Here is a 25,769-nt window from a genome sequence, read left to right as displayed (position 1 = left end):
AGATTAATCTTTCAAATTGTGATAATTTCATTATGACATAATTCTTACATAATCAATTGTTATGTAATTAGTTGCTATATTGTGATGTCCGTACTTGAATGAATTAAGCGTCTTTGTTTTCATAGCATCCAAAAATATTTTATAGATTCTTGTACAACACAGCTTGACCTCCAAAACAATGTCTCAGATTTCCAAAAACATCAATAGAACAAATTTTATACCCAATTGAATTTAGTGATCTCTTATAAATTGATGTTGCAAACTTCATTAAAGATTTATGAGAGAATGAAATATAATAGGAAAAATCTGAGACACGGTTTTGGAGGACAAACTGTGCTGTGCAAGAATCTATAAAATATTTTGGGATGCTATGAATAACGAAGAAGCTAAATTCATTCAAATATGGGCATCACAATATAGCAACTAATTACATAACAATTAATTATGTAATAATTATGTTTTTTTTATGAAATTATCACAATTTGAAAGATTAATCATTCTTTTTTCTGTTGGTACCTCATTTATAAAGTTTAAAGAAGGATGAGTGGAATTACATCAGTTTAAAGAGGTCTGATTGGGGATGTTCCTATTATAAATCTTTATATTGTGCTACCTTAAACCACCACAAAGAAACTACACTATTAATTGATATGTTCATGATACAGACTATTATACACATGACGGTCAATTAATTGCTTTTAGCTTGCAGGTGGTAATTCTATTTTTTCTTGTTTAATTGTATTTAATAGTATTCACAAGTGGAAAGCACTAGTAAAGAAAAATAATAGGTTGAAAATATATTCATAAAACTGATTTTTCCATAAACTGCTTTTTTAATTTTTTAATTTTATTAATATGGCAATTCATATTTACTTCCACTGGATCGATGCCACTGCTGGTTAAGTTTTAATTCCCCGAGGGTATCACCAGCCCATTTGTCAGCACTGTGCTGACATGAATTGTCATTGATATGGTCATATTCATAAATTAACTTTACAAAACGTTTGAATTTTTGAAATACTAAGGCTTTTCTACCTCAGGAATAGATTACTTCAGCTGTAGTAATCTATTCCTGAGGTAGAAAAGCATTAGTATTTCAAAAATTCTAAACTTTTAGGAATGTTTGGTCCTCAATGCTCTTCAACTTTGTATTTTCTTGGCTTTATAACGGATTTTTATTCGAGTGTCTCTGATGAGTCTTTTGTAGACGAAACGCGGGTCTAGCGTAAATACAAAATGTAATCCTGGTATCTATGATGTTTATTAGACAAACTACGGACATCGTTCTCCCTTTTTCATTATTATTAGAAAGTACATTATTATTATAAAAAGTAAATAGGATTATTGCTAAGAAGTTATTTATATGAAAGTATGTTTAAGTTATATCTCTATATACAATCTCAATACTAGGTTCTTTAAGGAAAACGATTTATATAACTAATTTCAGCTTCTAATCAGGATGTATCCTTCCATTGACGGATGTACACCCTTTGAAATAGTGGTATTAGGTTTCCACTACTTAACACATATGCATAGATCTCAAATTAGACCTTTACATTCCATGTGCAAAGGTGCGTTTCTACTGGCATAATAAAGTGAATTAGTTTCCATCTAAGCAATCTGAACTTATATTTTAATATAAATATTTGAAAACAAAATGTAATACCGGTATATGGAATAACAGTGTCTACTTTGACTGTACAAATAGTATTCTCCCCTCCCAATTGTATAAACCAAATAGGATAGCTGGGTCTTGTTGCCTGTATGTGTATTGGCATCATGTTTTAAACTTAATCATTTCCAGAAGAATAACGTGTTAATCTTGACTGAGTTGATTTTAGTTTTATATTTAGACGTAGTTGATTTTTCACTGCCTAACTTCAGATTTATAATCCACATGCTCATATTTTGAATATTTGAATAATGTAAATTATTGTGATAGGTATCATTTTGTAAATGTTTTAATAGATACAATATAACATGTTGATTTGTATTTGTTATATTGTCTGATGTGTCATACGCATCGCTCAAATCTAAAAAACAATAATAAGTCAAGTATGTTAAAATAAACGTGAACATACAGCGTTATATGATCAAACGAGACTTAAAAGTAAGGCTAAATTTATCTCCGGTCGATTTTCCCTTTGGAAGTTTGAACCTTCTTTTTGTTATAACTTTAATCAAGGAGGGAGGAAAGGTTATCAATGGTTAATTGATTTGGTCCTATTCCTGATTGTTAACTGTTTACAGAGTTTGATTTCGAATGGCGGGTTGTGTATGCTAAACAGAAGAAGTATAACCCTTGCACCCAGTTTCGCTCTTTTGGAGTTCATTCGACTCGGTTTTTAATTGAAACTTGATTTGTCTCTATCTGTTCAATTACGAGATTTGAACAATGGTTAACTACTATTGCCTTAATTTAATTATAAATAATAGAAATGTGTACTCTGAAATCCATAGATATTTCATACTGTAGGCATTATTCATTTTGTTCAATTACATATGTTGTGCTTGTGTTTAAATGACAATACTAACCAGTTGTGTTCAGTTAGCAACACTTGTACTTGGCATAACTTATGTTATTGTCTATATCCTTACGTATACTGTTTCTATACAGGTAATGTCATAATATGCAAGGAATATGATGTTTAATGTTTGTTCATAAGTATTTCTTGTTGTAGTAATCATGTTGAATTATGAAAATGATACCCCAAGACTAAAAACGCTTATCAACGATACCAGGCTTGTAAACTGTAGATAAGCAAATGTTTGTGACTGCATGTGTGTTGGTGATTATCCTGTGTTTTACAACATCCATGACGAATCTACGTTAACAACAGGTAAAATACTTATCAAAGGTACCATGCTTATAATTTGATACGCCAGACGGGCTTTTCGTCTACATAAGACTCACCAGTGACGTTCAGACCAGAAACGGTATAAAGCCAAACAAGTACAAAACTGAAGAGCATTGAGGACCCAAAATTCCAAAAAGCTGTGCCAAAATACGGCTAAGGTAATCTATGCATGTGATAAGAAAATCATTAGTATTTCTAAAAAAAAATAAAAAAAAAAATCACCATATAATTGACATTCATGTCAACACCGAAGTGCTGACTACTGGGCTGGTGATACCCTCGGGGACGAAACATCCTCCAGCAGTGGCATCGACCCAGTGGTGTAAATAGTTATCAATGGACCTCTCACGTGTACGACAGTCGTGTCAAATCTAATAATATTGATAATGATGCGTAAACAAAACAAACAGACACAATCGGTAAAAATGTCACATATAAAGGTAAACAGTCTAATTCGGTAGGTTACATTCGTGAAAAGTAAACGGGATTGTAGTTACGACATAAGGAACATATCCGATATCGTCTATATAACAGATATTCCATAACGGTGAACCAACTTGTGATGGCGTACAATTTACGAAGTGATGATTTCAGTTTCCCAAAACGTTACTATTGGGAAGCCGAAATCATCTCTTTCGTCGTAAAGTTTTGTTTTCAACCGACCCTCATAGTCAATTTATAGACATAAATCCTAACCAAGTGGCAAAATCAAGTGCTCAGACACATCAAACCAAACAAAGGGACAACAACTGTCTTATTCCTGACTTGGTACAGGCATTTCCTATGTAGAAAATGGTGGATTGAACCTGGTTTTATAGCGCTAAACCTCTCACTTTTACAACAGTCTCATCAAATTCCGTTAAAAACCAAGTCGCATGACATTATAATAAGTTTAAAATAAAAGAAAAATATGTTTGACAACATGAATCGGAAGGCTGCTTTCACATAATACTTTGACGAAAGAATTTAACAATAACAACTAGACGAAACTTCATATATCATATATGTTGAAAATAAAAGTATGTATCCCAAGTACACAGATTCCCCATCCGCACCATCATTTTCTATGTTCAATGGACCGTGAAAATGAGATAAAATTTCTAATTTGGCATTGAAATTAGAAAGATTATATCATAGGGAACATGTTTACTAAGTGTCAAGTTGATTGGACTTCAACTTCATCAAAAACTACCTCGACCAAAAACTTTAACCTGAAGTGGGACGAACCAACGGACGGCCGGACGGACGGACGGACGCACAGACATAAAACATAATGCCCATAAATGGGTCATAAAAACATATTGGACTCGTGTAAAAGGTAACATGTTCATAAAAGTCTCTATCAGTCTGCAATTGTACGCATTTTCACAAAATCACATACATGCGAATTGTGACATCTACTTATGTCTAACTGAATTTGCCGATAAGAAATGCTGTTAGTAAAGACATAATTATGGCAGCACCATTTAACACTTTACGATACAGAGCAGTTTCATCAATTGATTTCATTTTCTTTCTCAGGTGGATTATCTCCCGTTGTGTCAAATATTGATGTTTGTGTACTTCATCTGTTGTTCCACAAACCCAGTCTTTGAATGCTTTACAAAAGCGTTGTCCAAACGATACAGGAAGAGCTAAATGAAAAAAATAACGACAGTTTAAACTCATGAGAAATGAAAGTGAAATCTGATACACCAAAAAAATTATTCTTTTTACTTTGTCCAGACCAAAACTGAAGCTGAAGTAGTACACTTTTAGTCTGAAGCCCGCCCACGGGTGCTGGTTTTTCTTGCTGTGTTGAAATATGTTTCATTTCGTTTACAATTGGGGTTTCCCCGTTTGGTATTTGTAGTAATATAGATGAATGGGAACTAGTGTAACTAGTTCTGGAACTGGTTCTTCAAGAGTATGCACTATTTATAAAGTTTGATGTCATTTAAATGTATTAGTATTAAAGGTGCTCGCAGTTACGTCGAATCGTCACGAAGTTAGTCACATCGGTATATATACAAGGGCTGCTATGTTTATTACATGTATCTATATTTTGTTGTTTGTTTTGAAGAAACATGTATTATAAAGTTTAATAAAATTTGTATCTCAAGAGAAGATAATAATGTTACTGCGAGCAACTAACCCTATTTATGTGTGGTTTGTTTAAAGCCTATTGACACTGATTGAATTTAGAGTAGAAATACTTTAAATTCGGACGAGCAGGGCGAGGGAAAATTTAAGGTCCATTGGTGGCCTTAGGCTATTGTCTGCTCTTTAGTTGTTTTTTTTTCTTTGACACATTCCCGATTTCCATTCCAGAGAAGAATTTAATACACTTGGCTTCATTTGACGTGTTTTAAAATACTAGTGTGAATTTCTTGTTGCCTCGATGCTCCCCAATGAAATAAGACGGACCGTAAAAAATTGAAAATTTCCAGTCTTAAATATGTTAAGATTTTAAAATGACTTAATATCTACACAAGGAATGACTGCACCAAGTCAGGAATCTAACAGTTGCCGTCAATTTGTTTGATCTGTTTGTTTTGCCAATTGGTTACGGACTTTCCGTTAAGAATTTTCTTCGGAGTTTGGTATTTTTCGTATTCTATTTTTTATCATTACTCTGGTACAGAATCGGCTATTGTGTAGCACAAAAGTCTGATTCAAGGATCCAATGCAACAACTAATTTCAATTAGTGGATATACAACAAGAGTACCTGTTCCGTTGTCTTCAATTATTTCAGCTTTGTTTATTCTCTGTTCGTCTACCTCTTCGTCATCCTCTGAAGATAATTCAGGGTCTTCGTCGTCGTCTTTCGTCCACCAAGTCACCCTTCTAAGCTGTTGATATAGTTTGTATAATTAGGAAATACATAATAACTTTTAATTATCATGAAAGGAAACTCGTCGGTAATCATGAACATTTTGTTTTTAATCAGACTGGTGTTGCTTCTTTCACATGTTTTAAACAATAAACTGTACACGATTGTCATACAAGTTGGGGCCGGGATTTAGTTATCTATAAAACCAGGTTTGACCCATTATTATTTTGGGGAATGTTCCTGTTCTTGTCAGGGATATGACAGTATAACAATCAGGAGATCTGGTATGATTGCCAATGAGACAACTATCCATCAAAGTTCAAATGAAGTGGATGTAAATTATTATAGTCAACCGTACGGCATTCGACAAAGAGTAAAACCCATACCGTATAGTCGGCGATAAGAGGCCTCGACAACAAAACTATGAAACAATTCAATTTAGAACCAAAGTACTGAACTACTGAACATCAGATAACCACAAGTTCTTTTGGATGGTCAAATGCACTTGTCTAAGAAGAAAACAATCACATATCTCTTTACCTGAAATTAAGGTTAATTTACAAAGATATATTTTTTTCTGAGACACGTTCGTGCGTGGATCATGAATAAATGACAGGAAATTTAACTTTTCCATAATTATAACTATGTTGTTATATATTATATTAGAATAACAGTTACATATGCATGTTCTGTATATATGATTTCCATCCGTTTGTATATCATTCTATTCTACTATTCTAATAATATGCCAGCTTTAGCTGGCACTTATGGTAGAAGCATCGTTTTGGAATAAAGAACGATAACTCTCTCTACACGACCCATCTGAAAAGTTTCGTCACTTTCGTTAAATCTCTTACGCTTATGATTTTTTTTACTTAATGGCTGCCGAATTTAACGTTTCAACGCTAACTTGAAAAAACGGAACAGATCGGAATAATTTCGATGTTAAATACGACATGAATTTTTATTTGTTTACAAAAACAAGAATTCAGAAATTTTGGTAACTTGTGCAGTTTATTTAATTTTATTGTACCACGGAAATTACCGAAGTTTGGACAACAACATCTCACGCCATGTTTCGTCTGCTTCATCTGAGGTCAAAACAAATTTCCTAAATAATCACACGTCAGGTACTTCATTTAAAAGTCACAAAATCATAATTAATGATAACATATTTAGCGTAAAAGTTCCGTCTAGCCATTGAAACACAGAAAAAAACCTCTGCAAGCAATACATTTCGGGATTATTTTTTTTTATAATGGCCATGCAGCATGCGGGGTAAACCCCGGTACACTGGTTAACCATGACTACACAAACGTACTTATGTTCATCTGCCACATAATTCCCCATATCAAGGAACAGTGATAATGACGTTTGTTATACCACGGTTATTCATATAGCCCACAGACTAATTTAAAACTTAACAAGAGTTTAAAACAACAACAAAAATATACAAATAAATCACAATCTTCTAATTCTGTACTTCCTTTGGCAAACTCTAAACAATTAAATCTTTTAACTGATTATGCCACATATCAGATATCTATCTACCTTATACATGTACCAGGAGATGGAAACTGTTTTGTTAACTCTCTATATTAGTTTAATCATAAAAGGAGACTCGAGTTTGAGTACTACATTTAAGTACAGACTATATATATGCCCCCATATTGTCCAAAATTGGATTTTAAGGGAAGATGGACCGGAGTTATATCTTAACCCATTTAATAATACCATGATTTTGATAGCTATATACAGGGCGTGTTACTTGGAAGTATGTGGGCTATCTATAATACTAAAATGACGAGGTCCAATTTGTCAGCCGTCATCAGGTAAAAACGGCAAATCAAAGAATTCAACTTTATATATAGCTAATATAGGACATTAGTGTTGATTAAAAATTACACCACTCCAGACCCTTTTGCAGTCCGCATAATTAATATTGCCAATAAATAACAAGTTCCGGGTCGAATCCGATACCGATACCAATAGTATATTCACTTGTTACCCATCACCTTATCTGTACGTTCCGCATCTAACAGGCGCACCACCATACGGTGTATTTAGGATTTTGCTATATACACAGTTCATAATCACAGGGTTGACACTACTAAATTCAACCATTGTCACATTGTTCCCTATTGTAGTATTTTAATCATTATATAACCAGTATTTTAAACCCGACTTTCTAAGATGACAATACGAATACTAAAAATTTTGACTTAAATTAAGGCGTATAGGTACAGTTTTCAATTTGTTAGCCGGCATGACGTAAAACAGCGAATCAAAGAGTTCAACTTTATTTATAACTAATATAGGACAATGCTGTTGATTAAAAAATACTCCATTCCAGGCACTTTTGTTTTCCAAATAATTAATATTACCAATAATTGATAAGTTCAAGGTCGACGGGTTCAAACAGAAAGCTTTTTAAAGCAGATAAAACTGTGCATCTTATAATCGACATGACTTTATCAGATAACACAAATAGTTCTATACTTTAATTCAGTCACGATCCCGCGATATCACGGGTGTGTTCTAGTATCCTTTAAAATTCAAGCTGCAGCAGTCGCCTTTATATTTTATGCGTCAGTTTAAACCTGATCAAAAACATTTTCACTCTTTCAAGTACTTTATCACTATATCAGGTTCACATTTCAACCTATTTAGCAATACACACTTATGGTTATATAACATCACAGTACCAAAATTGCACTCAGTTCAGTAACCAAATTGCACCTATTCAACAAACAAAAAACAGAAAGCTGTGGAAATCTTACAAGTCGTCTTTCAAAAAACGCAATAAAATGCTTTGCCAAGCACAGCCTGATACGACCACAAAAGCCCATTTTTTTTTATGTCAGTTGAATTCAAACATATTTTGATTTTGGACCCTTCGAACTTCAATATAATAGACTAATTTGAAAACAGGTATCGGGCGAACCCAAACATTTCTATTCAGCAGCAGTCTCTTACTACATATCTCCTTAATTTTTCATGATATATTTATAGTCCTACAAAAATACTGAAAATGTGTTCATTTAATTTTTTTTCTAGCTTCTCTCGTGTGAAAGCGGACTGGTACCTTTTTGGTCACTATTTATGTGTTTCGTCTAAATAAGAATTGTAACACTTTATAGTGACTGAGTGTCCTTTTCATTTTTAGCCATGGCGTTGTCAGTTTATTTTCGATTTATGAGCTTGACTGTCCCTCTGGTATCTTTCGTCCCTCTTTTAAACAAATACTTCTCAAGAAACAGAAAAAGAAGACAACTTGGAACAGCACCAGCCATGCCAGTATATGTGTGAATAAAAACTCAGATCAGAATAGCATGACTTTTGTCCTTGTGAATATATAGCTATATATATATATATATATATATATATTTCTATAGTGAGGAAAGTTAATATCAATAATTCTGCAGATAATGCAATTTGTCGAGTGTTTTGTACTTTTTCTGTTAAAATTTTAATCAGTGAAACATTCAAAAAGGCTTAACTAAATTTGTATTACTGAAAGTCTCAAACAATGACACGTGTTCTATTTACCAATCAACTCATGTGTTTCTGTGAGAAAAAAATTCATATGCAATTTTGGGAATTAAAGGGAAAGAAGATCCTTTTGCTGCACACTGGCGCATGTCAATTGTACGGAAGCGTTTTAAGGACATAGAAAAAATAAAATTGGCAGTGAACTTTTTTTTCAAAGTAAAAATTTTGACTTTTCAGATCTCGAAATTTTGACTTAACTTGAAATTTTGACTTTTCAAATCCCGAAATTTTGACTTAAACTTAAAATTTTGACTTTCTAAAATCTTGAAATTTCGACTTTTTTGAAACTCGAAATTTCGACTTATAAAAAGTCGAAATTTCCACTTTAAACTTGAAATTTAGACTTTTTTAAAACTCGAAATTTCGACTTATTTAAAACTCGAAATTTCAACTTATTTTAACTCAAAATTTCGACTTTTTTAAAATCGAAATTTCGACTGTTGAAATCTCGAAATTTTTACTTTTTTAAGTACTTTTAAAACTTTGATGTTAGTATTCAAACACAGTTATTACAATTTTAGAAGGAGTAGACATGGACGCAAACTATAAAGCGTCATCCACGCATTTTGGCAATTTATATTCAGAAATTGGTTTTGTTCTTAAATTAAGATATGGATTAGCATTTGATATTGAAGAGTTTCATTCGGAAAGAAACATCCATGTTGACTGAAAAAATTTTCCCCCCATATTCCATGTTTTAGTTTCCACGACACTGTCATAGGATCGTCAGATCTGAGGACATTTAGCATCACAGTTTCAAATGCCTGTTTGGTTTCCCAATAGCAAGTCACTGACTTTGCCTTGTTTAAACAATGGTTAATCAAGTAGCCAAAAAATTGCCATGCATATATTCAGGACGACCAATGAGCTGCTCAGTTTTTAGTTTTGGAATTTTGAAATGTTGGTTCTTTTTTCTGAAACATTCTCTACAAGTTGGCATTCTTATAACACAACTATTAACCCTTGTCTTTATATATTAGACTGTTGAATAAAAGTATGTCGTAATATTAGGTGTGTCGGAATAACGGGGTTGTCTTGATACACATATCTGAAGTCCAGACTTGAAATATGTATTTGAACGTGAAAAATATTTTATTTATTCTTCGGCAAGAACAATATTTGTCTATCTAAAATAACCTCTTTAAAAGGGTTTAGTTTATTAAATATGCTTATCAAGTTTATGATGTATATGGCTCTCCGCTTTCTGATATAAATGATTGTGAATGTGGTAATCGCAAACGTATAAATACTGAGGAAAAGTCGAAACTTTGAGTTTAAAAAAAGTGGAAATTTTGAGTTTAAAAGAAGTCGAAATTTCGAGTTAAGAAAAAGTCAGAATTTCGAGTTTTAAAAAAGTCGAAATTTCAAGATTTTAGAAAGTCAAAATTTCAAGATAAGATAAGTAAAAATTTTGAGTTAAAGTCGAAATTTTAAGATTTGAAATGTCCAAATTTCGACTTTGGAAAAAAAAGTTTACTGCCAATTTTATTTTTTCTATGTCCCTAATACGCCTCCGTACAATTGTGATTATACTTACCAAGTACATTTTCTTTATTATGATACTGACGTCGAGCCAGATTTTTTTTCACCGAAGCCCTTCAGCGCTATCAATTAAAATTATTTACTCAAAATTTAACACTTGTATTAAGGTTCATCATAACAAATTGGCAAATACGGCCGTATTTTACCTAAAAACTTGATTTTTGGATAGCTGAGGATTAAAATGGCCTTCATATTGGGTTTATATGAACATCAAGATTATGTAATGTCTCTAATATAGGCTGTTTTCTGTATGACAGTCTGTATTTGCCTATCCATACCATACATTGGTCCGGCAATTATTGTAATGTTTTTTTCCAACTTTTTTGTCGCATGAACTTTGTGATTAAACGTTTACGAAAAAATGAGGCGAAAGACACCCATTTTTTTCATCATTAGGAAGATTAATGTCAACAGTTTTAAAAAGGTATCACTCAAAGGCATTGAAATTCTAGTTTAATCCAAATTTTGGGATGATATGTGACATTTTAACCACCCTTTTTGCAATATTTTATGGTAAATAAATGCAGAATGTTGCCATAGATACACATAAAAGGAATTATATCAAGATAGATTAAATCAAATCTATGGAAGATACTGATTACATACATATGCACATGTACAACACAAACAGTTAGGTTAATGTATTAGAAATCCAGGAATAGGAAATAATAAAACATTTTGTGGTTCATTTTTAATTTTATTTTCTAACTGTGGAGTGCTACCTTTCCTGTGCGGTTTGGGAAGTTTTAAATGTTTTTAGATTTATAAAAGTTAAATTTATTTTGCATCTCTGAAAGATAAAAAAATCATTTTTGGTGAAGATCTGGATTCAAAATATTTTTTTTGTCCTCTGCTTGAACAGATTTTTTTTCATCGATTTGGGAATTGAATATTATTGTATAAAGAAGAAAAATACTATACCCCCTCCGGCCTTTTGAAGTTCAATGATCGTTCCCTAAAATTTTTCCATCTGAACTTATAATTTTATTTTAGACAAAAACTATATATGTTAATGTAGCCTAGGACATTCGTCCTAAACATACATGAAATATTTGCCACTGGACGTTAAGTAACCAACAACCAATCAATATATAGGACATTGGCTTGGTATAAAGCTGGCATTTAAGGTAGCGCCTTCCTCATATTAGTGCAATGCAAGTGCATGGTGGACACTTTTCTGTAAAATTCGATTTTTTTTTTAATTGGATACGAGAAGGCATTCATATTTTCAAGCAAAAGCAATTACAGAGTTAACGGTCCTTGCCGGTATTGTCGCAAAATGTTCTTTGAGATGTTCTTCCGCATGCTTTAACACAACGTGCGCATTGATATTATCAATGATTTTTTACTTTTGTACTACAAATTATTTTCATATTATTAATGTTTGTTGTTAACAAAAATATTTTATCAGTATTCATTGAAGAGATGTATTAATATCAAACGATAAGGAATGTAATTTTGCACTAGTTTATGTGCGCGTTTTTATAAATCGGTTACAAACCTAAAACTAATTTACATAATGGAAATCTAGGCGATAGCAATACATCGGAATGATCTCAATATCATCGCGATATAAAAATAACGGGCTTATGGATAGCAAAGTTGATAAAAAGGTGTTTTTTTTTAATTCATTTACATTTCGTCTTTGAATTGTATTGTCTATTCTTTCCTTTATTTATCTAAGATTTTTGCCTTTTTTTAAAATGATTTTTCAAGTTTTGTTGCTGGAAGGATACCGAAATGTATTATATTGAAAGAACCGCCCACATATCGTACAATGTAATTACCAGGAAACACCAAATAGATGAATATAGTGTGTTTAAATTGACTTATCCTGCACGACACCCTACTTCCACCTCAACCCCGTCAACAGTCATATACATGTTATGGTTGACAATGCATATATCATTTGTACAACTGGCTAACGGAAGAGATTAACAATGATAAATGAAAAAAAAAATCAGTAATTTACCTGTAAAAAAATCGGCGCAAATGAAATGCAGATCGTCGCAAATGCAAAACGCCGACCAAATATTATTGCTAAATTTGCTTTGATTGATTCTAATAACAATTGAATCACAAATCAATGAGGGTTTGCAGATTCAATATGAAATAACTGTTTCTTTCACCTAAATATTGTAGTCACAGGATAAAGTTGTAGAATAAGGGCTGCTATTGATGTATGAAATATTCTGAATGGATATGGCAGTGAATTACAGATCATTACACGAGACAATATTAATCAACGCGTGGTTTCTGAGGATTACCAAACTTAGCATTATAATTTAAAAGTGATATCATTTTTAAAAATTTGTGATATAATATTTCTGTTATGATTGTTCTAATGACCTTCTCCATATAGAAACATTTTTCTAAAAATTAATAAATGTAGGGATATGTATTAATGATATGCAAAATCCATCTTTGGCTAACTGAATTAAAGTCTGTTCAACTTAATACACTTAATAGAATACATCCGTATGTTGGTCCACAATGGAGGTTTTAAGAAGATTACAATGTACTGCAATAGCTTCACGGAAATATAAAGCATTTCATTCCGGTTTGATTTAAACTTAAAGATAAATTGATACCCTGATTATAACGGTTACACTATAATTAACTATTCACATTAAATACTCACTGACTTAAGTGCACTTGAATATTGTTTCTGGAACAAGCATCACAAATCTCAAAGTTAGATAAGCTCATCAATACCATATGTTTAGGAAATCATGAACACTAAAAACCATGAGTTTACAATTCCCTCTTCCAGTTAAACCCCCAAGAATTAGAACATTCTTTTTAACGATTAAAGACTGATAGTGAGGGACCCTTAATTGGTTGTAGTTTTGTTATTAAATTAAACTGATATGCTCAATTTCCTTAAATAATCCTTTTATTAATCTTGTTTCCTTTGAAAGATAATAACGTGAAACCTGTTGCAATCTATATGTCATTGATACAATTGAAAAGTTTGTCACAATACCACATGTGCTATGGATAATAATGCAATGCAATGCAACAATATTGCAACTTTTACATCCCAGTGGCGGTTCAAGAACTTTTTATACGGGGAGTGCTGCTCCAGTCATACTTCAGTGATTCCCTATGTAATCAACCATATTTTTCCCACGAAAGAGGGACCCGGGCCCCCAGGCACCCCTGGATTATCCTATGCATTATTTTGTTAAATGAGGGAGGGTCAATTTCCCCTGAATTAATATCACACCCGGGCCTTTTCAAAAATTATTTCAATCTTCCACAGAGAGATTAAGAAACACAAACCCCATCAAAAAAGGAGATAAACTCAGTTCCCCTAGAAGGGTTAGTTACTGTAGTTCCTCCTACATGATAACAACCACAGCATGAACCATGTTCAAATAAGTTTAAAGTCATATCATAGGCATTATTAATATTATTATTTATGTTTCTTGTCTAGAGTAACCTAAATAAATTATCAAAGTTAATATATTAACCATTAGAGCTAACTCTCTATTCTTAGAGTTGATCGTCATACGCTAGGCATCATTCTTCTTGGCGGCCTTGATCTTGTAAAAAGACTTATAAAATTTACTCACTTTTCTTGGCGACCTTGATCTTGTAAAAAGACTTATAAAATTTACTCACTTTTCTTAGCGGCCTTGGTCTTGTAAAAGACTGATAGAATTTACTCACTTTTCTTGGCGGCCTTGGTCTTGTAAAACGACTGATAAAATTAAGACACTTTTCTTGGCGGTCTCGGTCTCGTAAAAGACTGATAAAATTGGCGGCCTCGGTCTTGTAAAAAGACTGAACAAATTTACTCACTTTTCTTGGCGGCCTTGGTCTTGTAAAAAGACTGATAAAATTTACTCACTTTTCTTGGCGGCCTCGGTCTTGTAAAAAGACTGAACAAATTTACTCACTTTTCTTGGCGGCCTTGGTCTTGTTAAAAAGACTGATAAAATTTACTCACTTTTCTTGGCGGCCTCGGTCTCGTAAAAAGACTGATAACTACCATAGAAATACAACATAAAACTGCTAAAATGGCGGCAAAATGTGTGAAATCAACTTTGCTGATGATTGAAGGTCTGGTGTCTTCATCTCCACTTCCACAAGATGGCTTTATAAATGTAAAATCCAGAACCATTCGGATCATGCCGATAACCAAACTGATCATAAGACCCCAAAATGCACCCTAAATAATGATAAGTATAGTATCAATATTTAAACCACATCTTCTTATGTTTATTGAGACGTTTACAATTGGAGTTAAACAATCAACGACCAATCAATCGTTCAAGTTTCAATAGAAAATATTTCAATTTTTGTAAGTTCGTTATGAATTTATTGAAGACAAACTGTATCTTTAATCCTTATAATGTTTCTAAACAGCTGCTTTTTATTTAAGATCTAAATAGTTGTAGATGAAATGTGATATTACATTTTATTCCTTTTTTACCCTTTTTTCTTTCAAAGAAGTCATTCCGAATTTGCTAATGGATTTATGATTTGTTTAAACCCGACAAGCTGATAGTCATACCTATTCAGAACAAAAATATACAATTGTCAAAAATTAAATTGAATTTTCTATAATCACCAAATTATTTATTATATTATAAAATTTAAAATTCTCCGTTCACAAATATTTTAAAATTTTTTTTAAATCAAATTTTCAACTCCCTTAGGCAAAATCGATCCAACAAAATCGATATATTTTTTTTGGTGTCAATTTTGTTCATGTAGGTTTTTAATTATTTAATTTTCTATTCAATCTGATCTTTCTGTGTTTGCAGCTTAAATTTTCGAATGAGGATAAAATTTCCTAAATGGCGCCAAACGCACAAAGTTTATAAAATGTTACTTTCATCATTGCTTGAATAAATTTTATTCCATCATTTCTTTTCAATTTTAAAACTATTCATCTACATTTTACCTGTTCTGTCAATCTTTTCCAAAACAACCCCAGAACAAACAGGATACACATCTGCGGTAAGAAGTACGACCTTATTCCTATAAAGTAAAACCAGAACATTCCACCTTGAGCTGCGTCCATGATTGGTAGCCACACTATACTTATAACAACTAGAATCATCACGGTTACCCTGCCAACAACCATTAGTTCTGCTTGAGTTGCCTTCTTCCGGAACTGTTTCCAAATATCCATGGTGGCTATAGCGCTTGCGCTGTTAAGAATAGATGTCAGTGAGCTCATAAGAGCTGCCAATAGTGCAGCCAGCATCAGTCCTCGCAGACCTATCAGTAAAGCAATAGAATAAATAGTAAGGCTGCGCAAATTGTATGATATGCAGTGTACATGTATACGTCAACAACCCAAAAAATAATTGGGCTAAAAAAAGATATATAGAGTACGGTAGGGTTACTTCGTTTCATATTTCTGGTTATTAATTTGAAAAGCTTTTAGAACTAGAGAAAAATACAAGTGACAAGATTGGTGTTCAGTCAGGGTTTTCTAGTTTTTAATTTAGATCACTTGTTAATAACAATGTTGTTCTATTGTTTCGATCTTTCGCTTCTTTCTATATAAACCCCGTTCCTGACAATGTATTCAATCAAACAAAGATACATGCCTTTGAGGTACCACTCTGTATTTAAAAACTGTGATTTTGACAACCTTACTAATTGATGTCTCTGTATTGTAGCGCATTTTACAAGAACAAAATTGTTATATGATTTAGGATTTTGATTTGACATACCCTTTGGCATCAACCGCAGAACAAGAACAGGGTAGGCGAAATTGCTGCAACCAGCTTTATTGTGACAGAACGCTTCACATTTGTCTGGGTCGGCGCAGGCAATTTCATCTGCAAAACAATTTTGCCAAACTAGTCCTTATCGAACTGTAATTTAACCACTAGTCTTTACAATATAGGTTATCAATTGGGGTAAGATACATGTACAACGAGTACTTTTCTTAAACAATTAAAAGTTTGAGATTGGGAGTAAAGTCTCCTATAAAGAGTATGTTATTTGTAACAATTTCGTAGTCGTGTTCGGCTATGAAGCTTTTAGTTTTTGTTTACTGATAAATATTTGATAAAACTCATATTCAAATATAAAATCAAGTCACTAATTTCAAATTAGTATTTCAATTACCAAGAAGGAATCAGTATGTTACGTCATCAGAATTTTCTTTTAGTTCCAGTCGTCAATGTCACCTCAAGAAAACAAACTCATATAGTAATGACAAAAATTCAAAGGAACGCATCGAAACCGTGAACATAAAATTCCAACACAGTAATTTTCTTTTACTGTTTTCAAATAATTTAATTAACAAGAGAAAAGACATAGTTAGTACAAGAAAGTCACAAACATACACACACACAAAGCTAGAAAAAAAGAAAGCGTGCAGCCATGAGCAAGTTACTGAGAAAGCATGGTTCAAACTGAAACGAGGCTGGGTATTTGGGGTCTGCAAGACCAAGCGGGAGCGCGCCAAATTTAAACCTTCGTGCTAAAAACAAATTTACAAATAAATTGAATTTTAATTCAAATTATTGAAGCAGGCACAATTGGGATAAAACACAATGAGCAAAGTAAAGGGGCTTGCTACATAAGCAAAACAAATACATAGTGGAAAAAATAAAAGCAATGGCGCTGTAAGAAAAAAAATACAACATTTGCCATGCTGATAAACAAAGACCATGAACAAAAAACTGAAGGCAAAACATCAGGATTAGTCAAACCAAGAATTTATAGGTTTTATTTAATTTTGCTCACCTGGATATAATATACGACTAATCATACCAGGAACAATAAATGTAAATAACCCCAATAGCTTTAAAGCGCCACCTAGTAGTGTACCGGCCTTAGCATGGGCCATGTCTCGGGCTGATAGTGTTCTCTGTACTATAAGCTATCAAAAGAAACGGCTCACAAATTATGTCGACTCAACAAAGTCAACTTGAAAAAAAATCTGAAAACATATGAAATCCTATTAAGTATACGTTTGTCGTTGTGAATGTTTTCATTTGTTTGGTTCTGTATGCTCAAGACTATCCTCTAATTATGTAGTTTTAGGAAGTAGTAATACGTACATTCTGGGTCTTTTGTTGTTTTTTAGTGTGTGGTCTTTTTCAGTTCGCAATATAAATGTCCGTCTGTTATATTATTATTATAAATAGTTTCCCGATAATGCTTTGTTTAAACTATCGTGTTTCTTAGCACAGATTTTCCACAATTAATCCTCTGTATAAATGAAATAAGACGTCCATTCAACATATTCGTAAATAAAAAAAATAGCACTGACTACTAGTTATAAATCTTTAAGATTTCCCTGTGTATGAAATGTTGATGAAACATACCTTCAGTTTCCATAATTTCAATTTGTTACGAATTATCTATTGAAAAGGGTTTAATTTTAGAACTATTGCTTTCTAAAAGCAAAAAAAAAAGAAAAATGCAACAAATCTTTGTCGGATTCTGAATAAGTTGAAAACCTGATCTTGACACCAAACATAAAGTCCCATGATGGACAGTCCTGTCAAAGCCCCTGTCCATGGAATATCACCAGTAGTAGCACTTCGGAATATATGTAAAGAGTCTTCCCGAGGCATTCCACATGAGTATAAAGACTGGTTCATAAGTGTATAGTTTGCAGCACTGTGCATATACTTTTCCGTCATTTCGTTCCAACCGCCGACCTGTATTATACCTTCAAGTTAAATAGTATAAAGTATTTATGATGATTTTCTGAAAATAAAGGTGCCTTATACTCATCACTTGATTGGAAGCTGTAGTGACAACATCTTAGAGAAAAATGTTTTCTTTGAACGACAGACATTCAGTCGTTATTTGGTTTTTATAGGTACGGAGTTGTTTTGCTGCTTGACCTTTACCACATACACATGCATTATCTTTTGTCTTTTTAAAAGTAAGTAAGTGACCTGGTTTACATCCGTAATAGCAATGCTGATGGATGATCCACCGAAGCTATAAAAGGTCCAGACAGGCAAAATGTGAAACAATTCAAGAAAATTAATGGCCTTTTTTATTATTATAACAAAGCAAATATGAATGACACGAACCAACGACAACCACTGAACTATAGGTTCCTGATTTGGGACAGGCACATTTTATACATTTACATAATATATATTCTAATATCCATAATTGACAAATATTTTAAGGTACATACCAATTACAAATAATATAATGGAGCTAATTATTAGAACAACTGATTGTAGAGTATCTGTGTAAATTACAGTTGTAAGACCACCTACAAGTAAATCGACAAAAAACTTTCAATGCCTAATTTGGTAAATTAATACTTCGTACCTAATTTAAAAACAAAATTAAAATTATTTCAAAAAATTGATATAATCCACCTTTCGTTTTTTTTTTGGTTTTTTTTTTTGTTTTTTTTTTGTTTTTATTATTATTTTGTTTCTCAGGCAAACATTTAAAGATCTTGACTTTTCGACGATAAAGAAATATAAGATCTTATTTATTTCCATATGTAATGAATTGGAAGAAAGATATGCAAAATAATATTCATATGTGTTGCTAGGCAATAACGATGTATGCATTGTTAAAAAAAACTATAGTTTTGACAGTACTATGATTTACATAATACACAAACAGATTGCTAGGCAATAATTCACTTGGCCATTTCTTGGAAAACAAAAAACGAGCATCAGACATCATTTAACAAACGAGCATCAGACATCATTTAACAAATAACCAAACGGTAACATATTTAATTTAATAAAAAAAAAATTTATATCTTGTTCAATACTGAAAACATTTAAGGAATGACTAATATATTATTCTGTCTATGAAGAAATAACATAAAACATGTGATGCACACTTTAAAATAACATGCTAAGTGGGTTTTTTAGTGTGCATCAAATTTTTTATGTCATTATTTCATAGACAGAAGTATGAATCACATTTTTTTTTTTATGTTATTTCGAATAGACAGAAAACATATTACAGTCATTTCTTATAATTTAAATCTAAAGCCCTTTTCAAACCGGAGTAACTATAAAAAAAAAACGTGACAAAATTATGTCTATGAGTTGATAGACAAAACGTCAGACAATCAGAAGACGGGTTACATCCAGAATTAAATAATTGAAACATAAACAAATGTAGCACAATTCCCATATTCAGTATGATAGACTTTTTAATATATATGCCGGAAAAAAAATCACGCTTCCTACTAGATATATGCTTGATTGATAGACGTTTAAATGTGTCACCACTCAGGCACTAGGTGTACTTTTGGACTTAAATCTACTGAATAAATGTATTAATCACAGGGGATTTTGGCTCGTAGTCCCTGTCATCATTTCGTCATATCTCCTGGGCGTCAGGCGAAAGGGGTATAAGACACTAACAGGAAATTTTGCTCCAATACCCTTATTTGTGCAGCCTGAATGTCAATTATATTATACTTGAATATCCCGAATTCAATACTATTTCTAGTTGCCACTTTCATCTTTGATTGTCTTCTCTAAGGATATGGATCACACCCCTGTTTGGGAAACTTATCAAATTGCACAATTAACCGGGAAATTTCCCTTCAGAATAATAAATTACTTATATCAGTCGAAAAATGCAATGTATCTTACCAACAATAGTAAAAACAGCTGTGACAGCTAGTATGACAACAACACAAAGATACATGTTCCATTTTAGTATATGTCGGAGAAATATTGCTCCTGAGTATATCTCTGCCTGTAGCAATTAAAAGAAATACTAATTTTACTTTTTTTTATTATTTTCTGTTTGTCCAAAATATCGTCACGTTTCAAGGCATGCTAGACATTATTTTTGTATTCCATCAATGTATTCTTTGTTTTGATTTTAATTTGGCTCTGATTCTGACTGAGGATTACAGCGATGCATATTATATAATATTGTAATGTCTTTTTTGTTAACCCAATTACTTCAATCATTGAATCTGATGGGCTCCATAATTTGAAAAAAAATAATTCTATATTCTATTCTATTTTAAGTTTAAGCTTTCATAGTCATCTTTTTTATTAATCCATTTCAATATTAAGGTGATTGATTGATAGCTACTCTAAACTACAAATATTTCAATGGATGTTCATAGCCTGAGATTTGTCTCCATCCAATCCTAGAAGTTCATGCATTTAAATATTTGTTTAAAGTTAAAACAAATGTAATTTTATGTTTTCATATGATGTGTAAGATAGTTCCATTCATCATAGGCTCGGATACATGTATGATGTGAAAGATAGTTTCATTCATCATAGACTCGGATACATGTATGATGTGTAGGATACATGTATGATGTGTAAGATAGTTCCATTCATCATAGAAAAAAAATATAAACCAACGACACGTTATAAATTTCTTACGTCAAACGTGTTTTTCTTGATTTCCCTTCATCAGTAGAAATTACTTATACCTACAGAAATGTTGAAAAATATATATCCAATAAGAGCAAAGAATGAGCTGTACATTCGAATACGTGTTCCACCAAATCTCTTCCTGAGGTATTCTGGCATAGTAAACGCCTGTAATTCAATTGTCATAATTTAACAAAAACAATCAATCTTTGTGTGAGGATCTTAAACATTAACAGTGGACCAAAACGATATCTTTCTATGCCTGGTTCGGCATAAATATAAATACTCTCCACATTGTCACTTACCAGTCATACAACTCTCCACATTGTCACTTACCAGTCATACAACTCTCCACATTGTCTATTACAATTCATACAACTCTCCACATTGTCATTTACCAGTCATACAACTCTCCACATTGTCACTTACCAGTCGTACAACTCTCCACATTGTCACTTACCAGTCGTACAACTCTCCACATTGTCACTTACCAGTCATACAACTCTCCACATTGTCACTTACCAGTCATACAACTCTCCACATTGTCACTTACCAGGTTTATGATTTCGTTACTACTTTTCTTTTTAAAAGGAAACTGAGGACATTTGAGTAACGAATTTCAAAGTAAGATAATAATTTACATATATCCATGTCAACTAAAATTATTGTTTTGTTGTTGTTGTTTTTTTTATATATATATATATATATTATCATAAACATAGTCGCAAGAACATTGAGGACAGAGAAATACACAAATACACATTACAATAGTACATTTTGACATACTAATAGTTATCAAAGGTATCAGATTTATAATCAATACACCATACGTGCGTTTCGTCCACATAAGACTAACCAGTGACGCTTAGACCAAAACAGTAAAGAAAGCCAAACGAGTACAAAGAATATTTGTCTTAACACTCTATGCAATTTATATTTTTTGAGGGTTTTTTTTCGGTATATAAAATGTGTCGACCTTGTCAGGCTTTCTCTCTTTTTAATGTTTTATTATATATTTATTTCTTACATTTTGAAGTATACTTTCACGAAAACAACAATTATTCATTGATTTTGAACTGAACTCGAAAAGAACCTACTTACTCCACTTGATACATACACCGGTACAAAGATCCAACCCAGAGCTATCAGTATAAACACTGCCTGGATGTAGAGAAAACGTAATAAAAAATAATTATATATTGATTTTATGACACAATAAAAGCTAAACAAACAAACAAAAAACCCAACATTTTTGTTGTGCTTCAGTGTTGCAGTGGCTAAAGGAGAACTTCAATGTATTTTTTTCTCTGAACAAGAATGTTCTATTTATTATCAAGAAAAAAAGTCGTTAAATTCAGACGGCGTACCGGAGAACGATACTCAATCAAATAACGGTTTTTGTTAACAAAAAGTCTGATATTTCAAAAATGGAGATAAAAAATACTGACGTATCTGTTCAAACGCAACCAAGGCTATACGAGCCAAATTCTTTGAGAGTATAGAAAATACTACATAAACTTGTCTCCAAGACATCTTGTATTTACATACAGATACAGGAAGAAAATCTTTCTGTTTTTTTCTCCACGACAAAGGATGCCACTTATTACCCATTTACCACAATGTATACTTTGTTGATAGTTTAAACGACAAACCAATATTTTGAGGATTTCCCGTTTACTTTTGGACAATTCTAAATTCATCAATAAACATTGTTGTTCTCCAAATGCACGTATTTTCCATATGTTCATTCATATGAAATGTACTTTCATTCAAAATCAATTCTTACATGCCATTCATATATAGTCACAGCCAACCCTGAAGCAGCAGCTGTTCCAGCTAAACCAATGAACATTGGAGCTCCAATATTACTAGCATAAATTGATGCACCGACCTGAAATAGGCAATTCACACACAAACATTAAAGCTTTTAATTTGTCATTTCAGAATCTAAAGGACTATTGGTAATCTAATTGTTTGTACACCAAAATGAAAATAACGTTACGTCATTTATTTAATTTCTATTGTTTAGAACGTTCAAAACCAATCACAACGTTTTGGTTTCGAAAATATTACCCAGAATGCATTAGATTCTGAAATATTTTGAAACTAGGTGATAATGTATATATAATGTTTATTACACTTGCACATTTACACTGATGCAGCGGTATAAACAAAGTACGATAAACGGTACAATTTACACGAAATTACTGAAGGTCTGTTCATAAGATGCGATATGATTGCCGATGACACAACGCTTCACCAGAGACCAAATGACATAAATTAACAACTATTAAAGGTCACCGTACGGCCTTCAACAATGAGCAAAATTCATACTAAATAATCAGCTATAAAATTCCCCCGAAATGACAAATGTAAAACCTACGCCTGATTTATGTACAAAATAATGAACAAAAAACAAATATGACATTCAGGTGGGGTTAAATTTATGTGTGACAATTACGCGTTCATTTTTACAATGAGCCAATATTTCAAACAATAAAATGAAACCCTGACACATAGTATACAAGTTATACAATATCGTAATTTCTACTTCACTACACATTATTCTAATATATTTGTCCTTATTATTTTTAGAGATTTGTTAAAAGTATTACATTTACCTTACTACATTAAACATTGGTATTCCAAGCTCAATATTAAATACCAAATACCAAATACTAATACATCGAATAAACAGTTACTAAGAGTATTGATTGATTAATTTGTGGTTGCTTAACTAATGTCCAGTGGTTGATATGTCAAAGATGTTTAGGACGATTTTTTAAAACAATAAATAAAATACAAACCCTGTAAAGAGGGTGTCCAAGATGAATGTCCGTAACATTTGGACTGCCAGTGGAAGATGATGGTATATCATATAAGAACAGAAATAAAGCCGTGCGACAGGCCACCTATGAACCCAACAAAGATGTCGCAAGGGTTCTAAGCGTCACATTCTCTTTACACGAATACAGACTAGACGTGGCTGTGTACTTTTACATCCCACAAAGGTTTTACTACCGGTCAAAAGAAGATCTAAGTGACCATATTGTTATAACCAGTCAGTCCTTATGTGAAAAATTGAACAAATGCAAATGAACAACAACAAATGGGATTCTTTTTATCTGAGATGGTTTGAAAAACCAAATTACATCACCATAGTGATTCACCAGTAACCTTAAACGTGTAAAAATTTTAGTAAATATAAATATTTATTTACCCCTTTTTTATTAGACTTAATAAGTTATTAGCTATTTATGGTTTCCTTTAACATCAAACGAAACACAATGTATACTATAATAGACCAATTGCTTATTTATAGCAATATTTATAGTAAACCTTACAGAACAAAAAATGTTAAATTTACATTTTCATCGATCAGTTATAATTCAATGTTTATGTAGCTTTAAAACGGTCGAAAGGGAAAGAATTCTAAATATACTAATTTTGCTCGTCTAAAATACTTACTGGTATCCAGTGCATCGATTTTCCCGCCAAGAAGTAACCAGTAACATTTCCACGATTTGGACGAAATGTGGACTATAAAATGGAATAACACTTACAAGTAACTACATATATTTTATAAATTTGGTGTGTCGAACCACTGTAATAATTGTAAGTTCATTAGGAACTCTTCAAACAAAAAATTGAAAGCAAAGGGTGTGTAAATACTAAATTGAATAAATTATAAAATAAATGGCGGATAGCCAAACACATCTTCATGCAAGTAAGGTCATCTTTGTCTTTGGGAGTTTGAACTGTTTTTCGCTTATTTCTCTTTTTTTCTCTTTCATTGCTAATCTACATTTTTTTATTATACATATAATAAGTATTGTAACATTTTAATTTGACGTTTTCGAATATTTTCGCTGAACTAGTGCACATTTTTGTTTAGGGGCCAACCCGACTCCGGGTGCGGGATTTACTTGCTGTGTTGAAGACTCGTCGGTGTTATTCGTCTGTTTTCTGCTTTTTGGTAGGGTTGTTGTCTGTTTGGCACAATCTCCGTTTCTATTCTCAAAGTCATTTCTGTACTTATTCCATAATTGTGAAGTAATACAACTTTTTGTGCGGAAAGTAGCAACTGAAAAATAGCTACGATTGCAATTTTGAATCTCTCATTTCAGATGCATATAAAAAAGAAGATGTGGTATGATTGCCAATGAGACAACTATCCACAAAAGACCAAAATGACACAGACATTAACAACTATAGGTCACCGTACGGCCTTCAACAATGAGCAAAGCCCATACCGCATAGTCAGCTATAAAAGGCCCCGATAAGACAATGTAAAAGAATTCAAACGAGAAACCTAACGGCCTTATTTATGTAAAAAAAAAAAAAAAAAATGAAAGAAAAACAAATATGCTCCGTTCAGTCATTTTATGAGAAAATTGCTTTACTAAGCATTATTGGTGTACTTTAAATGTTTGCATATAAGACGTTTACAAAACAAAGCAACATTATTTTCACAAAAAAATATGGATTATGTTTGTTTACCCATAGACCAACTGCCAAGACAATTCCAAAATACACGGCAATGGTGACATAGTCTTCCGTTGCTAACGTGTCCACCATATTTGGATCGTTTTAAGTGGGGCATTTCTATATATATAGATTGTGATAAGGAACTATAGGTCTAGACAAATAATGCCATGTATATCATAAAAGTAGTGTCACAG

General features: G+C 32.3%; 1 protein-coding gene across 1 annotated transcript; it reads right to left on the bottom strand.

Annotated features, from left to right (window-relative positions):
• Positions 1–3,844: 3,844 nt before the first annotated feature.
• LOC139484803 (sodium/glucose cotransporter 4-like) lies at positions 3,845–25,716 on the bottom strand. The gene is made up of 14 exons (XM_071268773.1): positions 25,588–25,716; positions 24,556–24,627; positions 22,874–22,978; positions 22,189–22,248; positions 21,151–21,255; positions 20,341–20,446; positions 18,903–18,983; positions 18,205–18,419; positions 17,486–17,621; positions 16,462–16,569; positions 15,681–16,000; positions 14,721–14,942; positions 5,567–5,690; positions 3,845–4,492 (listed from the first exon to the last, which is right to left on the bottom strand). The coding sequence occupies exons 1-14, from the start codon at positions 25,663–25,665 to the stop codon at positions 4,266–4,268; spliced, it is 1,959 nt and encodes a 652-aa protein (XP_071124874.1). The 5' UTR covers positions 25,666–25,716; the 3' UTR covers positions 3,845–4,265.
• Between the last annotated feature and the right edge of the window lie 53 nt (positions 25,717–25,769).

This window comes from Mytilus edulis, chromosome 8, assembly GCF_963676685.1.
Source record: "Mytilus edulis chromosome 8, xbMytEdul2.2, whole genome shotgun sequence".
Classification (NCBI taxonomy): domain Eukaryota; kingdom Metazoa; phylum Mollusca; class Bivalvia; order Mytilida; family Mytilidae; genus Mytilus; species Mytilus edulis.
The sequence above is the reverse complement of the archived record's forward strand: the minus strand, read 5'-3'. Positions and strand labels throughout refer to the sequence as shown.

Coding starts and splice junctions, on each gene's coding strand:
- LOC139484803 (XM_071268773.1), bottom strand. CDS start 25,665: ATGGTGGACACGTTAGCAACGGAAGACTATGTCACCATTGCCGTGTAT. Junction 18,984..20,340: donor AGCTGTTTTTACTATTGTTG/GTAAGATACATT, acceptor ATTTACTTGTAG/GTGGTCTTACAACTGTAATT. Junction 17,622..18,204: donor ATGTTTGGTGTCAAGATCAG/GTTTTCAACTTA, acceptor TTCTTTTGATAG/CTTATAGTACAGAGAACACT.